Genomic DNA, 26,922 nt, shown 5'->3' with positions numbered 1-26,922 from the left:
TGTATTTTGCTTCATCTCTGTCTGTGTGCCTAGTGCTTTTGTATTATTTACCAGGCATTGTGAGGTTTATACTTTTATGTTGTATATTTTATGTATTTTCATGTATATTATTGAGCTTTATTCTGGTTGTAGTTGGCTCAATTAGTTTGCAACTGCATTATCCTCTTCCATCTTGATACTAAGCTTTGTGTGTTAGAGAGGGCCAATCTTTAATCTCAGGCTAATTTTGCCCTCTTCCTGATGGGCAACTTTATGGACTACTCTATTCAGTGCCCATGAATGATGAGGTTTTTCAAGCTCGATGAGCACATGGATCATTTTGATCCTTCTTTATGATTCGGAAGTTGTTTCATTTAATCCTTTGAGGTGATTTTGTCTTCATGTCTCAGGTGGTTTCTTTATATTTTATATTCAAAATAGAGATGAATAATCCAAAAGACTCTTTCTGGAGCTCTTCTGTCTCCTCTCCTTTTGGACACTCTGCACAGAAAACTCTGCTTGCTTTGGCCTTCCTCTACTACCAGATCTTTCTGCTTGAGTCTGGAAGATTCCTGCATTCTAATTATATCCCTCGGCCCCTTCCTGTGATAAGGCTTGGATATACTTTGCAGTCAGTAAATGAGGATAATCATGAGACTTACCTTCTATCCTGTTTCTCAGGATCGCTGGATTTCATTGCATATTTATGAAAATCTGAATATCATTGTTATATATATTTTGTCTGTTTGTGTGTATGTACTGGTATTGTTTGCAGAAGGAGAGTATATTTGGCTCATATCATTTCTTTTCTACCAGAGTGGTTATTTTCTCAATTGCTAACCAAAAGGTTGGAAGATTGTATCCACCAGCAGCTGCTCTGTGGGAGAAAGATGTGGCTGTGTATTTCTGTAAAGATTTCCTACCTTATCTAGGAAGTTCTGCTCTCTCTTGTGGGGGGGTCACTCTGTGTCAGAGGCACTCAATGACAAGGGATGGGTTGAATAGAATTCATATTCAAATTTCCCTGATGAGTTTCTAAGAGCTCTTTCCATATTCTTTGCCAACTAGCAAAATTCCTTTGATTTAATTGTGGGAAATGTTTTTAGTAGCTTCCTCTAAGTGCATGAAATTCAAGGCTCTCAGAGGAACTACAGACCCACTCCAGGGCACTCTGCCACTTACTGAGATGGTAATTTCTCTCTAGTATCTAGAAGGGAACTGATTGAGGAGAAGTTCAAAAGAACCTCCATTCAAGCTGCCTCAAAGATGATATTTTACCAAGGCTTTGTGTAAGGTTTTACTAAAAGTCCCCCAAGTTCTATGCCCAACAGTATATTTCTGAAGAATTTTAATTGGCAGGCTTCCCAAATCATTAAGCCAAAAAGTATAGTGATAGCCATTTCCGTTTTGAAGTAATTTCAGTCAGAGGAGGAGACAAGAGAACTCGGCCTTCATTAGTTGAATGTTGCTATAAAGTATTATGTTTCTGGTCCCAGAGCAGGTGGGCTGCTGCTTTACAATTCGTGCCAAATCTGTGAAGCAGCTATTAATTTGAAATGCATACCAAACATACTTAGACAAGGAGTATCTATTTGTACCAGTAGGCATTATGTTATGTTATGCAAAACTATCTCATATGTATCAGATGTTAAGTCTTTCAAAAGGAGTTCCATATTAATTATGGATTTGAAAAGTTTGGTATTTAATGATTACTGTATATATTTAATGATGTCCTTATGTCTTCTATGGCCTGAGGGATTGGTACTGCCACTTTCTATTTATATAGGTTTTTACAGATTTGATTTAGTTTTAAGCAATACCCAAAATTTAGAAGAGGCTTTAGAAAGGTGTAAGTTTAATTTAGGAGAAAACAGTTACACTGATTATACAAATAGATATAGAAATGTATATATGAATACATACATACATACATACATATAATAAGATATAAAATGATGCAGTACAATTTAGGAGGAGTCACATTATTAATAGGGGGACAGAATTTTTACAAAAACACCTTGTGAAGGTCCTGAGACAGGCGGTATATTAAGGATTACATTAGTGAAGATCAGGGAGGCATATTCCACATGGTATTCATAATATGTCCAAAGAAACAAAGGCAACTAGAAGTAAGCTATCTTTCAAATGTGATAGGAAGAATCTCTTCAAGGAGCAGAATTGAGGTTCTTCATTAGTCTTCATGGGCATTGACTGTTATACACAGTTCTATCTAGGCTTCTTTACTAACGTATCATATCATAAATGCTGATAGACAAGTGCAGAATGTTATAAAAGTCACATTATTTTCTTTTATGAGTATATGTTTGAAAGCACTCCCAAAGTGTTTTTAATGGCCATTTAACTCTTGAGCTCATTGGACTTACTGTGGTAGATGTGATTGTACAGCAGATTAATGCAGCAGATCAATGCAATTTAAAATTTAAAATTTCCTGATGGTGCCTGGCTATTAAAAGGTATAGCATCTGGGGTCTTAAAGGCTTGAAGGTAAACAAGCGGCCATCTAGCTCAGAAGCAACAAAGCCCACATGGAAGAAGCACACCAGCCTGTGAGATCACGAGGTGTCGAAGGGATCATCAGAACAAAAAATCTTACCATAGTGAATGATGTGGGAAGTACAGAGTGGAGACCCAAAGCCCATTTGTAGGCCACTGGACATCCCCTTGAAGAGGGGTCTCGGGGAGGAGACGAGTCTGACAGGGTGCGATGAAACATACAACTTTCCTGTAGTTCCTAAATGCTTCCTCCCTCCCCCGCCCTCCTACTATCATGATCCACATTCTACCTTGCAAGTCTGGCTAGACCAGAGGTGTACACTGGTACAGATAGGTAGGAACTGGAAACACAGGGAATCCAGGACGGATGATCCCTTCAGGACAAGTGGTGTGAGTGGCGATGCTGGGAGGGTAGAGGGAGAATGGGTTGGATAGAGGGAACCGATTACAAGGATCTACATGTGACCTCCTCGCTGGGGGATGGATAACAGAAAAGTGGGTGAAGGGAGACGTCGGACAGGGCAGGATATGACAAAATAAATAATTTATAAATTATCAAGGGCTCGGGAGGGAGGGGGGAAAATGAGGACCTGATGCTGGGGGCTTAAGTGGAGAGCAAATGTTTTGAGAATGATGAGGGCAATGAATGTATAAATGTGCTTTACACAATTGATGTATGTATGGATTGTGATAAGAATCATATGAGCCCCTAATAAAACAATTAAAAATAAATAAAAATAAAGATGTACAGCAAAAAATAAAAATAAAATTTACAATTTCAGTCACATATGCACACACACATACACACCTGGAGTAAACCACTTCACATGTTTACTGAGCATAATGAAAGCATACAAGTATGCCTGGAAGACCAAAATCACAATGAAGATTCGGGATCCAAAGTGTTATGAACACCCAGAAAATTGGACCAACACAGGTAAGAAATGAGAAATTTTTAGGGCCATTGAGCACCATACATTTGCAGTGTTCGGTAGCCCTGAAAATTTCTTATTGAGCCCAGGTGTCTCTGTCGTATTCGAAATGTTGAAATAAGGGAAGCATGCCTAAGTTCCCATTGATCTAAATTTCTGTTGAAGTCCTTGACTTCCAACTACTTCCTAAGTCTTTTCCCAGCCTCTTGTTACAAGGACTATGCCGTTGTTTTTACATGTTGTTGTTAGGTGCTGTCGAGTAGGCTCCTACGCCTAGAACCCAAGGTGACAAGGTCAACATGAGCCCTTTAGTCAGGTGCAGGCAATAGTAAGCAGTGGTTTTATTCCCATATCAATGGTCCTCCTTTGAGTGCTGAAGGATCTTTATTTTCATATCTCCCTAAATATGATTGGAGTCCCTCTTGGGTTCTCGCAGGCTCATGCCTGTCATCTCTCTTTGTACTGCAATCAGCATCCTTCTCGGGTCAGAGCCATGTGTTGCGTGTTTGCATTTCGCTGTGCTGCTGAGTGCATCCCTTTTGGACAGTGCCATGGTCTTTTGACTGTGTTCCGAGTTCACCAATTTGGCCACAAAGCATGAATGTTTATACGTCTGGCTTTTAACTCGGCCCACATTTTTTGTTGTGCTTTTCTCTACACTGGCAGTTGGAGAAATCTTGAAAATTAGGCCTAATTCGTAGGTACTAAGTACTGAGATAATGGGTGCATTTGGAACTGTGAGGGGGAGATTAAGCATCACAAAGCTTAGTTTTTTCCTTTAACTCCTGATAACCCCTGCCTCCACTCTTGCACACGAGAGCCCTCTATTTCTCATGCCTGTGCCCCAGCCAAAAACCAATGATCCCTCAGCCAAAAAGGAGGTCAGTTTGAGTAGTGTGCCTTTTTTGACTTTGTCCTTCCCACCCAATGACATGAACTTGATTTTGATTCAAAGCAGCCCTATATGGGGTGTCAGAGCCTATAAATCTTTCCGGAAGTGTACAGCCTCATGTAGATAGTCTGCTGTGATTGACCCGCCAACCTTGTGGTTTGCAGCCCACGACCTAACCCACAGTGCCACCAGGGCTTCATACTTTATGATTAGGGCTTTTAAAACAGCTGCCTTTGGAACCTGCCAAAGGTCATAGCATGGCCTTGTTAATTCACTCAGCTCTGTTCCTAGTACAGAGCTGGCCATTTGATAAAGATTTTTCCTGAAGTAAGAGACAGGGAATGAAATTGGTTTAATTTGCTAAAACCAAGAGAAATCCGAGATTATCTGTTTTGTTTTCTTGATTTGAGCTTGAGTGGGTGTTCAGCAGGGCTGTGTTTAAATAAACTTGCATGAACTGATTGGTGTGGCAGTTTGATATCATTCTCTTTGCAAAGCCCTCTAACTGAGAAATACGAAATTTGAGCCTGTAGTGAAAAGTCTTCTGTGCAATTGTTGCTCATTTCTTTCTCTTTTTCTTTTTATTCCTTGCTAAAGGCTGTAAAAATCCATTGCATTTCCCCCCAGAGTCAGTAGTGGATTGTTAGTGAGTCACCAATATATATTTTTAATTGTGTGAATTGTTATAATTGTTATTCATTATACCATGGGGTATTGTATTTGTAATCATCATGCTTGTGTTTGATGAGGAACGATTTACTCAGTTACTTTTTTTTTTACCTTGACAGAAGGGCAAGGAAAGCAAATCATGAATTTCTGATGTAAAGAGACATACGAATTTGTCCTTTAATGCTATTTGGATGGATGTCTCTGCTGGGAATTCAAAGCATCTCTCTGCTCCTTTTTTAGTAAAAATGTCAAAATGGAAGGCACAGCAATTCTTTACATTATTTATATAATTAAAATTATTTATGTCAACAGCAGAGCACTCTATTAGCAACAGTAATTTGAGAATATTTTTACCCAGCTGTTTTGAAGGACAAGCCTGTATTTGTTTTAAGTGTATTTGTCTCCCTTCTTCTAAGTAGTCAACATTTATGAGTAAATAATCATTTAACTCTCAAAGAATTAGCAAATATCATTATCCCATTTCTCTGGTAGTGCCTTAATTAAATGATTGCCTGCTAACTGAAAGGTCAGTGGTTCAAAACCATCAGCTATTCATGACGACGTTATGGCAATCTACTTCTATAAATAGCATTATAGCCTTGCAAAATCTTCTCTTTTCTATAGTGTCTCTATGAGTCAGAATTGACTCACAGAAATAGGTTTGGAGATTTTTTTAAATCTAGTTCTGTATATGTATATATTTATAAATACAAATATACATATATATTTGTATTTTGTTGCTATCGGTGATTATGTAATTCACAACCGCTACATCAGCTGTATCAAAATTTTAATATAGCCAGAGTTGTATTCATGATAGAGATATGACTTAGCTAATTGTGATTATCCTTCACAATGGAAGTATAAATAGCTTCTTGATTCTTTCCACCACCCATTGTATTTCACTTTCAAAATAATAATTCCACATTTTGTCATAGCAGGTTATACTTATAATTATAGAATTTTTGAACAAGGGTGTTTACCTATCGTGGTAGTTACATAATCTCATGTCAACTTAAAGGTGTGAAGAGTGAAGGGGTGGAATCTAGCTTTTCAATCACGTCACAGCCTGATAATGCCTCTTTGTGGGTTTGGCCTTCTCGCAAGGAGGATTCTGGGAACGTCTCTCTCTCTCTCTCTCTCTCTCTGTGTGTGTGTGTGTGTGTATGTATTTCTCTGTTTTTCTCTTTGATGTACCTTTTTTTTTGAGGAGACACACTCAGAGAACTGGAAAAGCCAGCACTGAGATGCTTCCACCAGCATTGAATCCATAAGATGTTCCACCCACCAGCCTGTGATCTTCCTGATTTCAGCATTATTGCATGTGCTCTGTGAATCTGAAGAGGAATTTATGGACTGGTATTGGACATATGGGCTAATATCAGACTTATGGACTGGATCTAGACTGGGCTGGGTTGTTTTCTCAAGATACAATTGCTCTTTGATATAAAGCTTTCTCATACATATATGAGTATCCCTGGATTTGTTTTTCTAGTGAACCCAGCCTAACATACCTATAGATTTATCTCTAGGTGAACCCTTGCATTTTACAAGTGAAGAAACTGGGGCACAAAGATACTAAGTAGCTTGTTATAAAACATTAGATCTCACAAATAAAAGTTGTTTTTCATATAGCCCATAAGCATTGCTATGAGTCACAATAATCATAGCTAGTGATTGTACCTCCTCCCTCCCTTTCCATTATTATTAGTTGTTGGTTTATTTTTTCTAGAAATGGACTATAGCTCCAAATGTCTTATGTCGTGGTTAATGTTAATCATGGTGCTTTATCTCCAGTTGTTTATTTAGACCTCTTTGCCTTTCAACCTGGCTTTTAGAATAAATGTGGATATGTGAAATTGTGGTAAAAATAAAGTCTTGGAATTATGAGAAACTTACAAATGGTATTTCTAGAAAAACTGATATCGATATCTGTTGTTACCATTTCGAGGTTTGGCAAATATGTTCTCCAGGCTGAACATCTGAAGTTCAACTCTATGATTTAGAGAGAAAATACATTGCTTAATTCCACTCAGTATTTCATAAGAGTTTGTAAACTTTTTTAATAGATGTAGCCTAGTAGTTACACATTTGGGCTGCTAACTGCAAGGTCAGCAGTTCAAAACCACCAGAGGCTTCTTGGGAGCTAGAGAGTGCTTTCTACTCCCATTAAGAATTACAGGCTAGGAAACCCACAGACAGTGAGAGAGGTGATCTCTAGAGATGCTATTGGATGGGCAGTGAACTGCTAACCACCAGGTCGACAGTTCAAACCCACTAGTGGCTCTGTGGGAGAAAGATGAGACTGTCTGCTCTCATAAGACCTTTGGAAACCTCACAGCGAGACAGTATAAGTCAGAATTGGCTTGATGGCGATTAGTTTGATTAAGATTATTTTATGTGCCAGAGCTACTCCATTCAGTCTTTTGATCCCCAGTTACGGGATGTTTCCTTAGCTGTGAGCTCCTTCTGGATTAGTTTCATCCATTGTTGCCCTTCTACATTTTCCCAAGGATAACTCTCTCAACACTCATTTCTGTGAGGAACTGGGGATCGAAAGACTGAATGGAGTGGCTCTGGCACATCACTGTAGACTGTAACTGTAGAAAGCCCAGTCTTTCTGCCTGCTGCTCACAGCCCAACTTGTAACCACTACACCACCAGGGTTCCTTATCCTCAGGATGAAGTAAGGCCCAAGATACTCATTGACAAATCATGTACCGGTTGACCTCAGAGGCATCGATAGATGTAAGCAGGCTAACAACTTGACTAACTTGAGCACCTTTTTGTTCTTACCTGCTTGTACTTCACATGGAGGAAGAGTAGGTCCTCTTTCTAGCTCTTAGAACTTTGACTCCACCTACAAAATTGGCGGATTTCCAGGCTCTTTGTTGTCCTGCTTTCTAATGGTGTACAACCACCATACATAAACAAATGGATTTGGAGCCCACACTTAATCATAGCCCTAATGTAAGAACCAAAACCCAAATCAAACTCACTGCCATTGAGTCAATGCTAGCTCACAGCAATTCACTGTGGGCTCCTGAGACGGTAACTTTTTATAGGAGTGAAAACCTCAGTCTGTCTTCTGTGGGATTCAAATGTTGATCATGCAGATTACAGCCCAACTCGTAACCTCTACACCAGCAGAACAATTACTTTTTATTTCATGACCATACTCAATATTTGTCCTCATGGGGCCTATAGCAAAATGTGGCAAAAATATACAATGGTGCCTGCCTTTCAGAAAGAATAGTGCCTGGGGTTTTAAAGGCTTGTCTCAGAACAAGTAGCCATCTAAGTGGGGCATCAACTAAATCAACACAGAGGAAGCACACCAGCCTGTGAGATCCAAGGATTATAAATAATAAAATCCGGAGAAAGAAACGATATCAGAGCTTAAATTCTAAATACCCAGTTTACCAGAAGGCTATGGATGACAGTGGAAGCCCCAAATCCATTTGCAGCAGCGTACCTAGGAGGATTAAGCCTCTGACCATAGTCCGGAAATTTGAAAAGCCAAATCATCAGACAGAGAGCATTGTAAAGTCAATTGTGGCAGATGCACTGAGGTTAACATGTAACACCTTATCATTGGATCTCTCTCTTGACTCATTTTAATTTTGTTTCAGTTTTTTAAAAATATTTTCTGCTTTCTTTTTAATTGAGGTGCTTCTGTTTTATTTTGTAGTTGTTGTTGGGTTTGTGTTTGTTTGTTTGCTTCTTGATTTTGTTTTGTTTGGTGTTTTTTTTTCCTGTGTATAAAATCCAGGATGGGAAAACCTATTGAATCAACTGTTGAATTAATAATTACCTAGGGACATGGCAGGGTAAGTTGAGGAAAACAGGGGACCAACAACAATAACTACCAGAAAGAAGAAAGTATTCTAAAATTGATTGTAGTGATGATTGCATAACTCTTTTTAACATGATTGAACTGCTGAATTGTGTGACATGTGTTGTTAGTGCCATCTAGTCAAAGTTGAAGTACAGTAAACTGCATATAATGAACATATTAAACGGCACACTTTTATAAGTTTTGACATGTATAAACATGCAAAAGCAATGCTGAAACCAAGATAACATGTAGATCTCCCAATAGGTTTCCTTGTTCTCCTTGGTAATCCACCTACCCCTCACTCTTTCTCCCAGGCAACACCTGAGCTGCTCTCTGCTAGTAGAGATTAGTTTCCTTTTCTTCAAAAGGAAGTATACAGTATATACCATTTCCGTCGGGCTTCCCTCACGCAGCAGCATTATTTTCTGGTTCATCCATGGTGGAATGCATCCATAGTATATGCTTTTATATGGATAGATCGCAGTGCATTGATCCTTTCACTTTTGGATGGCCACTTAGATCGGTTCTCTTCTTTTAGCTGCTATGAACAACCTCATGTAGGTTTTTGTGTGGGCAGAAGTTTTCTTTCTTTGGGATAAATGTCCAGAAGTGTAACTGTTCTTCCAGTAAGTATATCTTCCCTGTGTAGCAAGCTGTTAAACAGCTTGTCAAAGTGGTTGTACCATTTTGCTTTCTCACTAGCAGTGTGTCAACGTTATACTTGCTCTATGTCTGACAAAACGATGTGATAACTAGTTATGAGTAGGTATTGAGATCTCTCGTGCTTTGGGTGTGGATTTTTCTGATAACTAATGATGTGAGTATATTTTAACTTGCTGCTTTCCCATTCTTATAGCTTCCTCTGGGTAATATCTTTTGAGATATATTGTCAAATTTTAAAAATTGAATTCCAACCTATAATCTGATCATATTTCGTCTCTTGTAAGACTGAAAAATAGGTTTTCCTTAGAACAAAAAGTGAATTGATGTCATTTGTAAGGCCAATGGAACATCATTCACTCAACAACATCTGTATCTATTTACTCTTGAAATGCAGTGTCTCATGGTAACAATCTGACCTTTTACACCTTAGATATTCTAAGATTGTACTCAAATTTTTCTCATGGCTAGCTTTTGGGTAAGAATGGATCTATGCTAAATCCAGTTGAACTTTATGTTCTCTGGGGAAGATAGAGTATTTTAGGTAACAAGGTTATATGAGTATGTGCAGGGCTAAAAAACAGCCACTTAAGGTGCATTGTGTGCGTTGCAGAAAATGCATCCTCTGGGAATTTTGAACACCACCAAGATTTTTCTGTATTTAAGAAAATATTCTGCAGTGGTAACTTTGAGTTGAAAGTTAAGTGAGGCATTTTCAGAGAAAATCACTTACTGTAAATGAAGGGACGTTTTTATTTCCTTTTCTGTTCATTACTACTTTAAGAGAAACTGCAACTTGAATTGTTTATCTAATTATAGATCTAGAAGGAACTGGTCTTTTATCTGACTGTACTTAATTAGAGATTTAGTCTTTTGGTTACAAGCAGGATATGGTGGTTATGGCCAATCAGGTGTTCATCCTCTGTAAATGTTTATCCTTTCATATCTCATTCAAACCAAAGGACACCCACTTCCATTGAGCCTATTCCAATTTCCAGCGATACCATATAGGGTTCCCATGACAATAAATCTTTTCAGGAAGAGGCACCTTCATTTTTCTCCCTTGGAGTAGCTGCTGGCTTTCAACCACCAACCTTGTGATTCATAGTCCAAAGCTTATCCCCAGCTACCACCAGGGTTCCTTGATACCACCTTTGAAAGAAACAAATCCCCTATCACAGTTGCTTTCAAATGGAAACGCTCCTGTTTAATGCAGAGATGTTCTGCTTCCATGGCTCAATGCTGCTGCTTCCTTCATTTTTTGGGGGGTCGGTTACTTTTTCTAGTATTTCATCAAAGGTGGCAGTGGTGGTTCAGTCATAGAATGCTCATCCCCCTCACGGCAGACCCCGGTTTAATTCCTAGCAAATATATTTCATCTGTAGCCTCTGTGATTTTTCTAGTGTAGGTCTATGTGTTGCTTTGCTACTCAATAGGTTTTAGTAGAGCTTTCAGTATATGAAGACTAGGAAGAAAGGCCTGGAAATCTAGTTCCAGAATTCTGCCAATGATAATATTATGGATCACAACAGACTTTATCCCAAACTGATTGTGGAGATGGTCCAGGACTAGGCAATGTGTGATTCCACTTTGTTTGAGTTACTGCCTTCTCAGTGGCAGCTAACAACCATATATAATATTTTATTAGTCCCAATGACAAATTGGCTATATATTTACTCTTCTTTGCTCAGCAATTCCCAACGAATGCCTTTACCATCACTTAGATACTCATATTGGAGTATGGAAAGTTGCATCTCATATGCACGAGTGAACATAAATTCAAGTCTATGCTTTTGAATTTACTAATTAGTATTCTGAATCCATGGAAAGGAAATAGGGATGCTACATAGGAATTCGACTCATGTGCTTTCTGACTTTTGTCTACAAACAGAATTCATGCTGGTGCAGCAAGATCTAGGGTAATGATGCAATGTGGCTGTGCCTTCTTCTCCCCTCCTGAATGGCGGCGTCTTCCCTTTTCCTTCCTTCCACTGGGCTCCAAGACGAGGGACAGTCCTGTTCTGGGGGCATTTCTGGGCTGGTAGCACAGAGATCGCCTGGGAACTTGTTAGAAATGCAAATTCTCTGGCCCCCTCCAGACCTACTGAATTGGAGGCTGAAAGAGGGGGGCCAGGGGTGGAGGGAGCAGCTATCTCTGTTTTAACAAGCCCTCCAGGTGATTCTGAAGTGTGCTGGAGTTTGAGAAGCACTTCACTCAGGGAGTGAAGGAAGTTGTGAAGATAGGCCTAGATAAAATTCCTTTCTTACAGCTTCTAGCTGACAGGTTCATTACCATATTGCTGTAGCAACAAATGCAAGGTAGGATTGGATAGGAAACCTTGTGTGAAATTAAGAGGCATGAATATTAACTGATCCCCATATTCTAGATCACTAAGATTTATATTAGGCAAAATGGATTTTCAGTTTCATACTTATGGCAAGGAAGAAGCATAGTGTCATATGGTTTTATATCTTGACAAGTGAGAGCCAGGCATATTCTTTAAACATCACTCTTTTTGGAATGTAGACAACTTCTGGTTGAATAGAATTATTCTTTAAGACCTTACCAAAATTATAGAGTAATGGCTTCAGGAGTTGCTTATGACCCTGAAAGGTTTCATTTGGCTTTGAATTTTCTGAATATGTCACAATAGCTTCATTTGCTTCCAACCTCTGTTCCACAAAGCCCAGTCCTGGGCGCCTCGTGGATATTAAATAAGCATTAAAAATTGGTTTACGAACTCTTGTTTAGCAATTATATATCGCAAAAAGAGCTATTTTAAATATGTATTCTCATTCTGCATGTACTCTTTTTCTCTAGCATACCATATACCCAAGACCCAGCACTTTTTGTATGCACCGAATTAAATTCGTTTTAGGGTTTGCATTTTATTGATATGTGCTAAGGATTAGATGCGCCCAGTTAAGCCCCCTTCCTAGCCAAATGACACACCCTGTCTCTGATATCAGTCTGAGAAAATCCTATATAGTGTACTTTATCCCCGGATTACCTTATCTAAGTATTACATGGGCATTTCACAAGATCGGGCTTGGCATGTGGTCATTTTCCATTAACTTATTAGGGACTGTGAAAGCATTCCTCCCCAGCCCCCCCGCGCCAGCCCTCAACTTTTTTTTTGACACCTTGCTAGTTTTGAATGCAAAACTGACTCTAAGGGTGGTTGTCTGATATTCACGCAGGAAGTTGATGGGGCTTCAGAAGCATCCACGTTAAGAAACTGTCCTGATGGATGTTTGAGGAAAAAATACTCTATTGCTACCTGATGTAGGCTCTGAACAAATGACTTCACCTCCTCACCCCTCACCTCCGCCACCCCACACACACCTGAGATTTTATTTTCCTAAGTTGTAAAAAGGGGAAGTTTGATCCATGATTACTAGGATTGTAAATAGCTTATGATGCTGAAACTGGAGAGGACATGATGAAACCTCCATAGCACAGCGCACTGCTGAGGTGCCAGAAATTGATGGATTTTTTTTAAATGTAGTTGTTGAAAGATTTAAATCAAAACAAAACAAGAAATGGATTCATTGTAATAAAACCAAAAGGCTTGGACTGAAAGAAAAAAAGGCTCACTACCATTAAATGAATTGTGACTTAGGGTGATCCTGCAGGACAGAGTAGAACTGTCCCTGTGAGTTCCCGAGATTGTAGCTCCTTAAGGAAGTCGAAAGCCTCCTCTTTCTCCTGTGGAACAGCTGATGGATTTGATCCACTGACCTTGTGGCTTGCATCCCAAGACTCTCATGTTAGAATAAGTAGAACTTCAATGCTATGGCGCCAATAGTAAGGAACCCTATGAGTCACTGCAAAGTTTAAGAGCCCTGATGGTATAATAGTGCAGAGTGCATCTGCTAACCTGAATCTTGGCAGTCTCAACCCCCTCAAAGCTCTGCAGTTAAAAGACGCGGCCATGTCCCATGTCACAGATCTGAGCCTTGGAACCCCTGGGAGGGACTTGTATTCTGTCTTCTAGCATCGCTCTAGTTGGAGTTGACTCTACAGACACACAATAGGAACACTAACAACATTCATCATTTAAGAAATTAGGTGAATGTCTGTCAGGAAGAAAATATTTTAGAAAAAATTTTGAACTCAGTTTTTTTCATCATATTGCTCATATACTTTATTCTTAACTCAAACGTGTGTGAAATACTAAAAAAAGAAACACAAACCTTTCAATCAGCAGTGTGTACTCTACAGAGCATACACCTCTTCCTAGCAGTGTAATCTCTTTGAAAGGACAGCTCTCTGCCCATTATATTCCTCTACCTTCACTCACTGCATTACATTTTGTGCAACTTAAAATTGTAGTCATAAAGTTATTTTGGGCATGCTTTTTCTAAGCCCTTGTAAGAATCAACAGGAGCATAATTTTAAGCTCCAGAAGTGCAAAATAAGCACAGGATCCTAGCTACCATAAATAAAATGCCAAAATTCCAACTTTGCAAAAACACACAATTACTGGCAATGGGGGACATGGGAAGGGGACATAAAGTGGGAACGTCAGAATTCAATTGGGTTTTTCTTCTTCAGATTTCTAAACTTTTCTCTCTGAACTTTTTTTCCTCTCAGAATTGGAATTCTGTGAAGCCCCTCACACTTTGTGTTCTGGCTACCAGACTGATATGCACAGCGTTTCCCGGCATGGCTACCAGCTAGAGATGGGCTCTGATGTGGACACGGAGACTGAAGGTGCAGCCTCACCTGACCACGCACTGAGAATGTGGATAAGGGGTATGAAATCGGAGCATAGTTCCTGTCTGTCCAGCCGGGCCAACTCTGCATTGTCCTTGACTGACACTGACCATGAAAGGAAGTCTGATGGGGAGAATGGTAATTAAATAACCTACCTATATTTTCAAGTGAAATGGAGCGAATGTACTTTGGCGCTTTTTCTTTGTCTTCCTTCTCTTAAGTCTATCCATCTTTCATTGAGTATGCAGAATGGGAAAGGCAAGTTAACTAGGGTCTCATGTACCAGGCATTAACTTAAGTATCTGGCATATTGATGTGTGTATTTATCATAATAGACAAAATAGATCTCATTTCTGGGAAAACCCCCAAGGGAAGTAATCACACATAGACAGCTATACTGTGCATGTCTTATTTATTACTCACCTTTTCTTTTCATCTTCATTTTCAAGTGCAAAACTAGTGGGATTTATTATAGTGTGTGCTCAGTTGCTATTTCAGCTTTGTATTCACATATGAACAATGAGATTAACAATTGTATATAGCACAGGTGCTCTGGTCATTCTTCCTTTCATTCAGATCAAACTCTCTAGTGTGCAGGCAGATCCAAAGTAGTCAGGTTAGGCTGAAATGATTTTTTTACTGAAGATGAATTAACATTAGCCATTTGCCAGAAAACAGGTTTTATCATGAACTTATAATTATATATTATTTTTCTACAATTTTTAAAAGAGGAAAAGTTTCATTTTTTCAATTATTAGGTGGATGAGTAAAGAGTTAATCTATTTTTGTTCTTATGTCTGGATTAAACTCTCATCAAAAGCATAATTTAACATATTACTCTATTCTCTCCATCATTCTGTTTGACCAAATTTCATAAATCCCCTTCACCATGGCCACAAGACCTATCCTGTTAGCAACCCAGTGGCTAACTAGTATTTTTCCAAGTAGCAGAAAGGTGTCCAACAGGTTTTCCCTCTCGCTTGCTTTCATTCTGTTCTCCTCTGCATCCTGAGCCCAGAAGGGACATGGGCCAAGAGATGCAGTTGTGAATGAGAGTGGCACACGAATTAAAATATCATTCCCCAAACTGACAGGATTCAATGTTTTGCTACATCACCAAGTACCCTTGGAATTTCTTGCTTTTGTTTGGTGTGTGTGTGTGTGTGTTGCTTTCTTTTGGCCAACGTGGTTCTAAGAGATGAAGTTTGGGAAAGAGAATAGAGCATATTTGATGTACTTAGGAGTGTGCATTCAATTAAATGGAAAATCATTGGGATAGGAATCAGGAAGCCAATGTCAATTGAGAAAAACATTGGCCAACAATGTGACAAGGGGTGGGAGGTGATCTGAATGGTCAATGCTTCTTTTCCCCTCATCTCAATCCTGACCTAGGAAGTTAGAGCAAGTCCACTGTGTTAAAACACCGAAGCTAAAGATGTTCCCACTTGGGTTTCGACCCACTGTAAGACCCTGACTATAGTGTTTTCCCCCTGAGAGGAGGGAAATGTTCTAGAATTAGATGTGACATGATTGCACAGCCCTGTGAATGTACTAAAAACCACCGAGTTTTACACTTAAAAAGGGAAACTGCCACACAGTGTGAATCAGGAACAATAGGGAATGAGTGACACGAGTTGAAAATTTAAGAATCCCAGATGGTTGGATGGTGGAAGAGATGACAAAATAATACTAATTTATAAATTCTCAAGGATTCATGAAGGAGGGTGGGGAGGGAGGGGGAAAATGAGGAGCTGATACCAAGGGCTCAAGTAGAAAGTAAATGTTTTGAAAATGATGATGGCAACACATGTACAAATGTGCTTGACACAATGGATGTATGTATGGATTGTGGTAAGCATTATATAAGCCCCCAATAAAATGATTAAAAATAAAATTTATAAAAAAGAACCCCAGATGGCTTGGACAAGGATTAATTAGTAAAATGTTTGATATTACAGGTTTTAAATTCTCTCCTGTTTGTTGTGACATGGAGGTTCAAGCTGGGTCTACTCAAGGCAAGTGCTTCCAAATATTTGATGACAAATTATGTTTACCTCACCCCATTCCTTACACCCATCCCACCCAATGGAACCTGGTCTCTTTGACAAGAAACACAGAAACTTGGTCAATGAACCTGCCAAAGATGAGTTATTGGTAGATTTCCTCTGGCAAACATCATGTGTGTTTGGTTTGATTCCCTCTGGCAAATTACGTGTGTGTATGGTGTTAAGGACCAGCTGCCGGGGATGGGGAGAATAGGCAGGTATTTAAGGTGGGATGAGTCAACACTTGGGTTTAATGTGGGAGCAAAGATTGAAATCAGGATGAGTTGGGTTTGGCCCCATGGTCTCCTAAATATCTGTTCCATGGCTGGAACTATCCTCTCAGCATAACAGTAGATGGCCTTTTCCTTATCTTCTAGATGCCCCCAGCTTAGCGTTCGAATCCATGTCCTCAGTTCCAAACGACACCTTCAAAGGCTAATTATTTTTGTTTGTTTTAAATCATTTTATTGGAGGCTCGTACAACCCTTATCACAGTCTATCCATCCATCCATTGTGTCAAACACATCATCGTTCTCAAAGCATTTTCTTTCTCCTTGAGTCCTTGGTATCAGCTCCTCATTTTTCCCCTCTCTACCCCCTCCCTCCCTCCCTCACGAACCCTTGATAATTTAGATATTTTTTGTCATATCTTACACTGTCCGATGTCTCCCTTCACCCACTTTTCTGTTGTCCATCCTCCAGGGAGGGGATTATATGTAGATCCTTGTGATCGGTTCCCCCTTTCTGCCCCACCTTCCCTTACCCTCCTAGTATTTCTACTCTCATTATTGTTCCTGAGGGTTTATCAGTCCTGGATGCCCTGTGTTTCCAGCTCTGATCTGTACCAGTGCACCTCCTCTGGTCTAGCCGGATCTGTATGGTAAAATTTGGATCTCGATAGTGAGGTGGGGTAGGGTATGGGGGGGTGATCATTAAAGAACTAGAGGAAAGTTGGGTGTTTCATCGGTGCTACACTGCACCCAGACAGGCTCCTCTCCTCCCTATGACCCTTCAGTAAGGGGATGTCCAGTTGCAAAGACTAATTCTTTTCCATAAGCCTGTACTTATACTGTGCTGCTTTGCTCTCTTCTATTTGTCATCACTGTGCCCGTTGGATTTCGCTCGTTAGCAGAGGGCACTGAAAGTAGCATTCACGAGTGCCTTTGATGACTAAGACTGTGCTCGTCCTTTCTCAGACATCCTTGTGGTGGGGAACTCACATCTGACGACAGGACAGTGACTCAACATTATGATGGGGACCTGAGGGAAAGTTGAGCAGGAGGAAGAGATATCAGTACAGTTTGATGTCTTTCTCAAACGACACATTACTCATTGCTTGCCTCACAAGAACAGTTGTCTTTCCTGAGCCATTGTACTCTGTTAGTGTGTCCTAACATTTGGATATGTTTGGCCTTTGGGAATAGCTGGCACTAATTCTTTGCATTGGCCTTCAGTCTACTCTGCTGTAAGCCTTGAGTGTGTAATACTATCTACTGAGGTAGAATTGGAGGATTCTAGGGCAAAGGCAATATATTCTTTGTTTTCCATATAGGCCATGCTTAATTTAGGAACTGGATAGGGAACCACAGATCAGATTGGGTTGCCAAGGAACACCTGTAGGCCAGCTTGCTAAATGCTAACCCTGAACTGCAAGCTACTACTGACCCAGCGTGCTCTTCTATGAATAATTTAACTCTTGAGAGACAGTGGTGCCTAGTGATTAAAATTAGTGTGCATGAGTGAAAGGTAATCTATGTTTACATCCCAGTCATGTGATTTTGGGAGAATCATTTAAATTTCCAATGCCTCATTTTCATTGTGTGTAAAGTAGGGATCATATTAGTAGCTACCTCTAGGTTTTTGTGATGATTGAATGGATATATATATATATATATATATATATATGCCATTGTTTAAAAATTATAAACCCAATATAGCTGTTCACTTTTATTAAGGAACAATATTTCATATTTTCCGAAATTATTTTCATATCTTCATCTCATTTCATTCTCATGAACACTCTGTAAAATAGATTTTTATTGTGCCCATTGTACATATGAGAAAGGTTAAAAGAAAAATTTAATAATAGCCATTTATTTAATGATCATTTTCTTGAATCGCTTACATATGTGATCTGTTGACTGGAACAAGCATCCTCAGCTCAGTTCAGAGTTGTGTCAGTCTTATTTTGATTCCTCTTATAAATTGTTAATAAGCAGTATGAAATTTGGCATCTTATTTATGATTTATGGGAAGCTTTCACCAGTGTGGACTCCAGCATTTTTATGGTTCTTCTAGAGGAGGTTTGTGTTGAGATGAGAGTGTAAACAAATTTGCCAAAAGCATGTTGATTAAAGGAAGCAACTTATTTTTAATGATCTAAGCTTGGTGTTTGCACTTGTATGCAAATGTTCCTCTTCATTTCCTACTGATCTTATCTGTTCATGAAAGCAGGCCTAGCAGTGGATCTGTTTCATTAATTGGTGTTGTATATATAGCTGTGTTTGAAAAAAAAGCCAAAACTGCTTAAAACATTTATGATTCATATCTCTCAATATCCCATGACTCCATGCCACCAATCCCTTCATCCCTTTGTGTCGAAAACATTTTATTCCATTTCTGTTATCTTATCTGTTCCAATTCTTAGAGTCTTGATGTGGCAGTGGGCAGAGTCTCATAGACCAGTTTGCGGGGTGATTTAAGCCCTAATATTTGTGCATATGGGAAGAAAGTGAGGGTGAGGGAATTTGCTAATTTGGGTGAGTTGTGCCTCCATGAACAACTCGGAGAAATTATCTTAAAGATGTTTTCAAATCTCCCCTGGACATGAGAATGTGACTAGGATTTTCTACTGACATCTTCAAAATCATGTCTGTAAGGACGTATTTCTCTCATTTCATTAATTGGTCAAGCTTTTCAAAATATTTTTTCTCATTTCCATAAAATCTATTTGGTTGGCCTTAATTGAATTTCAGTCTTCGACATGCTACCGCCCATGAAAAATTAAAATAAATAACCCTTCATTTCAGCATGGAAACACATGGACAGAGAGGCCTACGGCACAGGGAAAGGAGAACAGTTAGGTCACAGAGAGGGATCTAGAATTCTACACTGTCACGGCTATCAGAATACTGAGACACTTTGTTCCCATTCCCTCAGGTTTGTCTTAAGTAAATCCTTTGTCCTATGTAAATGGGTAAGGCCTGTTGTTAGTTGTAACCATCAAATCGGTCCCAATCCACAGTGACATTGTGTACCCAAGAGCAAAACACTCCCTGTTCCCGTGGCATCCTCACAATTGTGAGTATGATTGAACTCGTTGCAGCCACCCTGTCAATCCACCTCATGGAGAGCCCTCCTCTTTTTCACCCACCTTCCACTTCTCCATGTCCTTTTCCATCGTGTTTTGTAAAGCATTGAATGCTTATTACGTGCAGATCCACCCACGTTAGTTTTATCCCGATCCCTGCATACAGCCAATGCCTGGGTACTGAAGCATCCTGCTGTATTCATTTACCTCTTCACCACCCACATTGCACCTGCGACTTGCCTTCTGCTGTTGTTAGTTGTCATCAAGTCAATTCCAGCTAATGTTGACCCCCATGGATTTGGGAAGGCGACCTTTCCGAAGTAAATCACCAGACTGGTCTTTCAAGGTCCCTCTGGGTATTTATTATTGACCTGCCAAACCTTTGACTAATAGTGAAGTGCTTAATTTCTATTCATTGTGATGTAGTACTTGAGTTATACATTTTTTTAATCCACACAGTGGTTGGTAATAAGCATTAGAATGGAAGCTACTTTAAGGCATGACCTGGTTTGTTCACTGCTATAGCTTCATGGCTCAGTCCCTGGAACTGGAACACAACAGGCACTACATACATGATCAATGGGAATTTTTCTGAGGACCAAAATAAACACGAGAGATGCCATATCATTTCATGGCTCTCCTGGGATCTTGTGAAACAGATCCATGGATGGATATGTCACATTGAATCAGTTCTATAGTAAGGTAATCCATAGCTCTGTCACTGAAAGACGATCCAAGGAGGAACCCTTGGAAGAATTTGGCAGTCCCACTTGAGTATTAACAGCAGGGATGAGGGTATCTCTTAGGAGTGATATTTGGCTATGTTATAGGCTACAAAAAGGGCTATGTAAGCAGCTATATTTGTTGCCAAGCATTTGTTTTTCATATATGATGAAAAAGAAACCACTAGATTATAAGAAGTGAAAATAAAATTGTTCATCAGGAAGCTAATTTGAGTGAAATAAGTTGAGAAAAAGTATGCATAGCTTGTAGCGCAAATGGAATAAATAGCAAAGGATTTTATTGCAGTGTTAATGATGTCTCTGTTAAACCAGCATTGGTTGGGCACCTTTGTTTGGCTGATCTCTGTAGTAGAGGCTAGTGACAGAAGAAAGCGGACTACTCATGCACCATCTCCAAGCTCAATGCATTCAAAGTTCAGTGAGAGAGATTGATGTCCTATTAGTAAGGATTGTATATCGCCGGTAACAAACCAATTTGAACATAAACAAAAGCAACAACAATGACAACAACAAAGAAACAAATGTATTCTGACTATCTAGGAATACATCTTAAAAGCCAGGCAAGAGTGACTAGACCTCAGGGAAGGTCTAGTCAGAGCAGTTGGCAGGACCTGGTTCTGTCTACCTCGCCCTTTTAGCCTAGACACTGCAGATTGGCATTCTCGAACTTTCCATCCATGAGCTAGGCCTGAAAGCCCAAAGCGCTCCCTGGTTTATAGTTATTCTTTGGAGAAAAGAAGTGGAGAGTGATGGGATGTTTTTCAGCACCATTTCTAAATTCTAAGTCCGCACAATAATGTATAGGCCCATTGTTATTCAGGCCGAAATCTACTATTCTTCCCAACAGCTACAACCGGGGAGTGTTGGCAGCTATGACCAGGAGGTATGCGCCCTGTGGAGACCCACACATTTGAATCTGGGAGCATTTTCCAAGGCATGGCCATCAGTGTCAACTGAGTTGGTATACACAAAGAATTCAAGTAGAGAAGATAAAATGCTTGTTAACCCACAGTCATACACATCATCAAATCAGAGCAAAAAGGAGGGAAAGCCATTTATCAAAATAAAATAAAAGTGTCTTTATTGATGCAATAGAATTAAGTAATGTCTTATCTGATTGTTTAAGAGCATGGGCAATAGAACCAGGCTTGTGTCTTGGTTTTACCACTTCCCACTTTAGAGGCAACTAAAGTTCTCCAGAGCCTCGGTTTCCTAAAGTGTGGAATGATGACATTGCCTAATTCCAAGACTTTTCTTGGTGAGGCTAAATGGGAAAAAATGGATATATAGCACTCCACACTTTCCATGCTATATATTGAATGCTTAATAATTGTCAGTCGTGGTTGATATCTATCACTCAACAGGAATATATTAGAAGCCTATCCGGGTATAGGCACCACTGGTGTCATCTCTGTTGTTAAGGATCAGACACATGCAATGTGGTTTTAAACATTTGATGTCCCAGGAGACTCTTTAGCTTAGCTGATGCCACCCTACTTTCTGCTTGTTTCAAGTTGAGCAGAATCTTGCATTTGTCTTGCTTTGAAAAATAATATGTGATTTCAATTATCAGCCATCAGAAGAGGAAATTCATTGAAGCAGCACTCCAGATTTGGGTGAGGGTGAACTTGTACTTTCATTTTTTTTGCTACAAAATTATTGTGGCCTTTATTAAACAAAAATATCAAAATGTAAAGTTTCTTTGGGGGGGATGTTTTTTCTTTTTTTACAATCGTTTTATTGGGGTTCATACAACGCTTATCACAATTCATACATACATCAATTGTGCACAGCACACATACATTTGTTGCCCTCGTCATTCTCAAAATTCTCTTTCCACTTGGGTTCCTGAGCTCCTCATTTTCCTTTTCCCCTCCTCCTCCCTCCTCGCTCCTCCAGAGGGAGCTGGAAACACAGGGAATCTAGGACAGATGAGCCCCTTGGGACCAAAGGTGAGAGTGGTGACACTGGGAGGGAAGGGGGTGTAGAAAGGGGGAATCAATCACAGGGATCTACATGTAACCTCCTCGCTGGGGGATGGACAGCAGAGAAGTGGGTAAAGGGAGACGCCTGGCAGTGTAAGATAAGATAAAACAATAATATGCAAATTATTAAGGGTGCTTTCATTGTTAAAGCGCATTAAGCTCCAGGTGGATTTGAGTTGTTTGGCAGTCTGGTAGGTTGCTGAGCTTCACCTGTGCTGCTCAGGAACTCTACATGTGAGAGAAGATCGAATACATTCCCACGGCAGCCCTACATCAATGATCCCTTTCCTCCATTGCTGCTGCCCCAACGTTCTGTACCGCAGAACCATGGTAATAGACCGTGGGTTACCAATAAACCCCACACCAACGTAGCCATGTGTATCTTGTTTGCCAACCCTCAAATGCTTCAACAGAACCAGCAGCAGTTGTGAAAAAATTATGGCTAGCCTAACACCTGGATTTTTTGAATGACCTGTGATAGTTATACCCAAGTGAGAAGTTACTCTTTCTGCTAGTTGACTGTGTGGGGCCATTTGTGTGCATTTAATGGAAGGAAATTGTTTCTTTTACATTTCTTTCTTTTGCTTTTTTGTTTTCCCCTGGTAGGATAAGTGATACAAGACACTTCCATAGCCATGATAACAGTTCCTCAGGAACCATCTGACCGTCAAAGGAAGAGTGTGAAACAATGTAATGACTTGGTAATGGCTTTGGCAGGAACCCTGCATATAACAGAGATCCTAATGGCTCTGTTGGACCCATTAGGCATGTATAAGACACTGCCATTGACTTTGTAATGGCTCCTTTGGAGATGTTACTAGATCACAGGAAGCGTGCAAGTCATTGGGATTACTTCACATGTGGGTGAGCCACTTCTGAGGCGACTGGGACACTCCGACAATTGACAACAATTTTGACACTACTGAAATTCAAGCCAATATAAAGTTCTTTTCTCTATTTTTTGCAGTAGATAATATTAACTCTTCTTGTGGGGCCGGGGTTCGAGGTCGATGGGGATATTATAGTAATACAATCCAGTGGCTTAAACAAGAGTGAAACCGGTTTAAAGTGAAAAGTGCACTTCCTTCTTTACCCTTCAGATGTCACTGGAGAGGTAGAGGGTAGTAACTGTGGTATGTATCAATTTGCTAATTTTCTGTACATTTCCAAATGAAAGCATGAATGACAGTGTCTAATAGTATTCTTTTCCACTTAGTCTTTCATCTTGCCTCTTTTCACATATCTGCGGTAGATCTGTTTCATGGTCTTTGGTGGATCTATAACACTCTCCAATGCTTTTTTTCGAAGAGTCATCTTTGGAATTGACCTTATTGGGTAATCACTTACTTTTTAGTACCTTAAATAGCATGCAATAAGTAAAAATTAGATAACTGCACTGCCATCAAGTCGATTCTGACTCAGAGCAACTCCCTATGGGATTTTGTTTTTTGATACTGTAACTGTTTGGGGGAGTAGAAATCCCTTCTTTCTTCCAAGGAGCTGCTGGTGGTTTAGAATTGCTGACCATGTGCGTCATAGCCCAACACTTAACCAGTACACCACCAGGGCTCCATAAAAATAAAAAAGTGAAAAAAGATAACATACTACCTTTATAACTTATAAAACCAAAATTGAGAACCACAGCCTTCAAGTTGATTCTAACTCAGAGACCTTATAGGACAGAGTGGACTATAAGTCTTTATGGTTTCAGCCTAGCTTTTCTTTTTCCCAAGGTATGACTGGTGGGTTTGAAACCCTTATCTTTGGATTAATAGTACAACCCATGGTGCTCCCAGGGTTCTTTAGCCTCATGATTCTATGAGAGAAAGAACTTAGAATGTAGGGACCAAATACAGTTGAGTCCACATTCTTTTTTGTTTCCTTAAAAAAAAAAAACAACATTGTATCGGGGGCTCTTACATCCCATACAGTTGTATTAAGCATCTTTGTACATAAATTGCCATCATTTCCAAAACATTTTCTACTTGAGCTCTTGGTTATAAGCTCTTCTTTCTTTCCCCTCCCTCCCCCACCCTCGTGATTCCTTGATCAATTATATATTGTGATTATTATTTTATATTTTACACTGCCCATTGTCTCCCTTCACCCACATTTCTGTTAGTTGTCTCCTTCGGGTGTGGGGGACTGTGCATCCAAACTTGTGATGGGTTCTCCCTTTCTCGCTCTTCCTTCTCCCCTCCATCTCCCTACTCTCACTACTGTTCCTGAGGGGTTTATCTGTCCTGAATTCCATGTGTCGAGAGCTCTTAACTGTTTCAATGTATGTTCTCCTGTCTAGATTTGTAAGGTAGAACTGGATCATGTAATAGGGGTGAGGAAGCATTCAGGAACTAGGGGAATGATATGTGATTCATTGGTGCTATACTGTACTTCCATTGAATCATCCCTTCCTTATAACCCTTCTGTGGGGGGATATCAATTGTCTACAGATGGGCTTTGAGTCTCCACTCTAACCCCCCTTGTTCACCTCAATATAGTTATTTGTTTTGGATCTTTTGATACCTTATAATTGAGATTCTTCCATGTAGGCTTATTTGCTTCCCTGTTGTATGGCTCCTTGTTTAACTACTTTAAGCCTTTAAGACCCCAGATGCTATCTTTAGACAGCTGGGCATCATCCTCTCTCTTCACCACATTTGCTTATTTACCCAGTTTGTCTTTAGGGATCTTGTCCAGGCAGTGAGTATCAAAGAGTGCCGGGTTATTAGAACAAAGTGTTCTTGTGTTATGGTAGGCCTTGAGTAGAGGTCCAAAGTCCATCTTCCATTTTACTACTTAACATTAAATATATGTGCATTACAAGTGAAATGAAAGCACTGCCATCTGAACACGCTGCCCCCCTGGCTGTCTCATTCTTTCCTGTGACCCTTCTGTGAGGGAATGTCCAATTGCCTACAGATGGGCTTTTGGTCTCCACTCCTACTCCCATTACTTGCATCGATGTATTTGTTTGTTTTAGGGTCTTCTGGTGCCTGCTGTGTTATCCCTTCAATACCAGGTGATCACGCTGGCTTTGTTGCTTCCCTGCTAGATGGCCATTTGTTTAATTTCAAGCCTTTAAGACCCCAGACGTTGTATCTTTTAACAGCCAGGCACCATCAGCTTTATTCACCACTTTTGCTTATGTACCCATTTTGACTTCAGCAATCATGTTTGGGAGGTGAACATCACAAAATGCCAGGTTATTAGAACAAAGTTTTCTTGCATTGAGGCTGTACTTGCGTAGAGACCCAATGCCCATCTGCTATTTTAATACTTAACATTTAAGTATGTGTACATAGACCTAATCTCTATCATTATATATTAATATGTTTACATATGTGCATGCCTATATTCATACCCCTCTGCATGTCTTTTGCCTCCAGGTTATTTCCTCTATTTCTTTTTATTTTCCACCTGTTGAGGGGAACAATTTAATATACCCTCAAGTGGAACTGTATGCTTTATTTTCAAACTTTTTTGGCTAATGTGAAATATAAAAATATATATGAATACATCAATAATAATTACATCTTATTGCTTGAATCTGGTGTAGAGCATTTTCCTCTAGTTCTTTCTTTGTTGATGGAATATGGCTGGCCTTTTCACTATACATCACAAAAAGTCTAGAACCAATGAATAAATTCAAGAAGCAATTCTTTGGAGTGGAGAATAAAAATAAATAACAACAAAAAAAGGTGAGGGGGGGAAAAGAAAGGTGCGTGTCAAGATAACTATAGACACAGAAACTCATACGAGATTAGTTTGTGTGTCTCTTTTACAATTCACTTATAAACCAGGGGGAATGAATGCATTTGTAAAAAAATATGTAAGTTACCCAAACTGGTCTCACAAAAGGGATAAAATCTAAACTAATTTATGTAATGTAAATCAGATTTCCAAAGTATTTCCCAAAATTAAGTAGTAGCAGTACTAGACAGTTTCACAGACAAAATCTAACAAACCATTGAGGAAAATAGTGTTTCGATGGTATTTAAATAGTTTCCCGGAAGTGAGATGACAGCTTTCAAATCTTCGTTTTAATTTTTCAAAAGAAGAAAAATCAAACAGTGAGATCACAACATGCAAGAAAAACCATACAAATCTGTTTTACTTGTGAATATTGATACAACATTCTTAAATAAAATACTAGCAAACAAGGTCTGTCGTATATTAAAATATGAGTAAACCCGGACTACATGAATTTCATACTTAGAATGCAAGGGTGGTTCAATATTAAGATTTCCTTTAATATACCATATCAATAGATCGATGCAGATTAACCATATGACAAATTGCTTAGATGCCAACTTTGTTTTATTCTGTCAGACGTATTTTAGGAATATTATTTATTTGAATTTTCACAATTTTCATATGACTTACAAATGAACAATACTCCCATTTACAAATGAAGAAACTGAGTGGCTAAGAGCAGAAATTCTTTGTACTCAGCATCCATGCCCAGGCACTCTATTTCCAACCCCTTGTGTTTATCATTGATACTACACCGTGTCTCATCAAAATTGATGGGGTTTCTTAATTAAAAATATATATCTAAAGAGTTAGATATATATTTATTTCACTTGATAATGAAGATCAAAGCTACCTCTTTCTGCCTGCATTATACTTCAATGT

General features: G+C 39.4%; 1 protein-coding gene across 1 annotated transcript in view; it reads left to right on the top strand.

The window, feature by feature from the left end:
• LOC123522362 (teneurin-1-like) overlaps positions 1 to 26,922 on the top strand; it is a 444,826-nt gene that overhangs the window by 390,923 nt on the left and 26,981 nt on the right. Inside the window, exons 4-5 of the mRNA XM_045295866.1 lie at positions 14,082 to 14,342; positions 16,163 to 16,219. Coding sequence (XP_045151801.1) covers positions 14,082 to 14,342; positions 16,163 to 16,219 — 318 coding nt within the window. The remainder of the gene's footprint in view (positions 1 to 14,081; positions 14,343 to 16,162; positions 16,220 to 26,922) is intronic.

This window comes from Echinops telfairi, unplaced genomic scaffold, assembly GCF_000313985.2.
Source record: "Echinops telfairi isolate 266 unplaced genomic scaffold, ASM31398v2 ScPeMD7_6080;HRSCAF=6971, whole genome shotgun sequence".
In the NCBI taxonomy this organism is placed as follows: domain Eukaryota; kingdom Metazoa; phylum Chordata; class Mammalia; order Afrosoricida; family Tenrecidae; genus Echinops; species Echinops telfairi.
The sequence above is the reverse complement of the archived record's forward strand: the minus strand, read 5'-3'. Positions and strand labels throughout refer to the sequence as shown.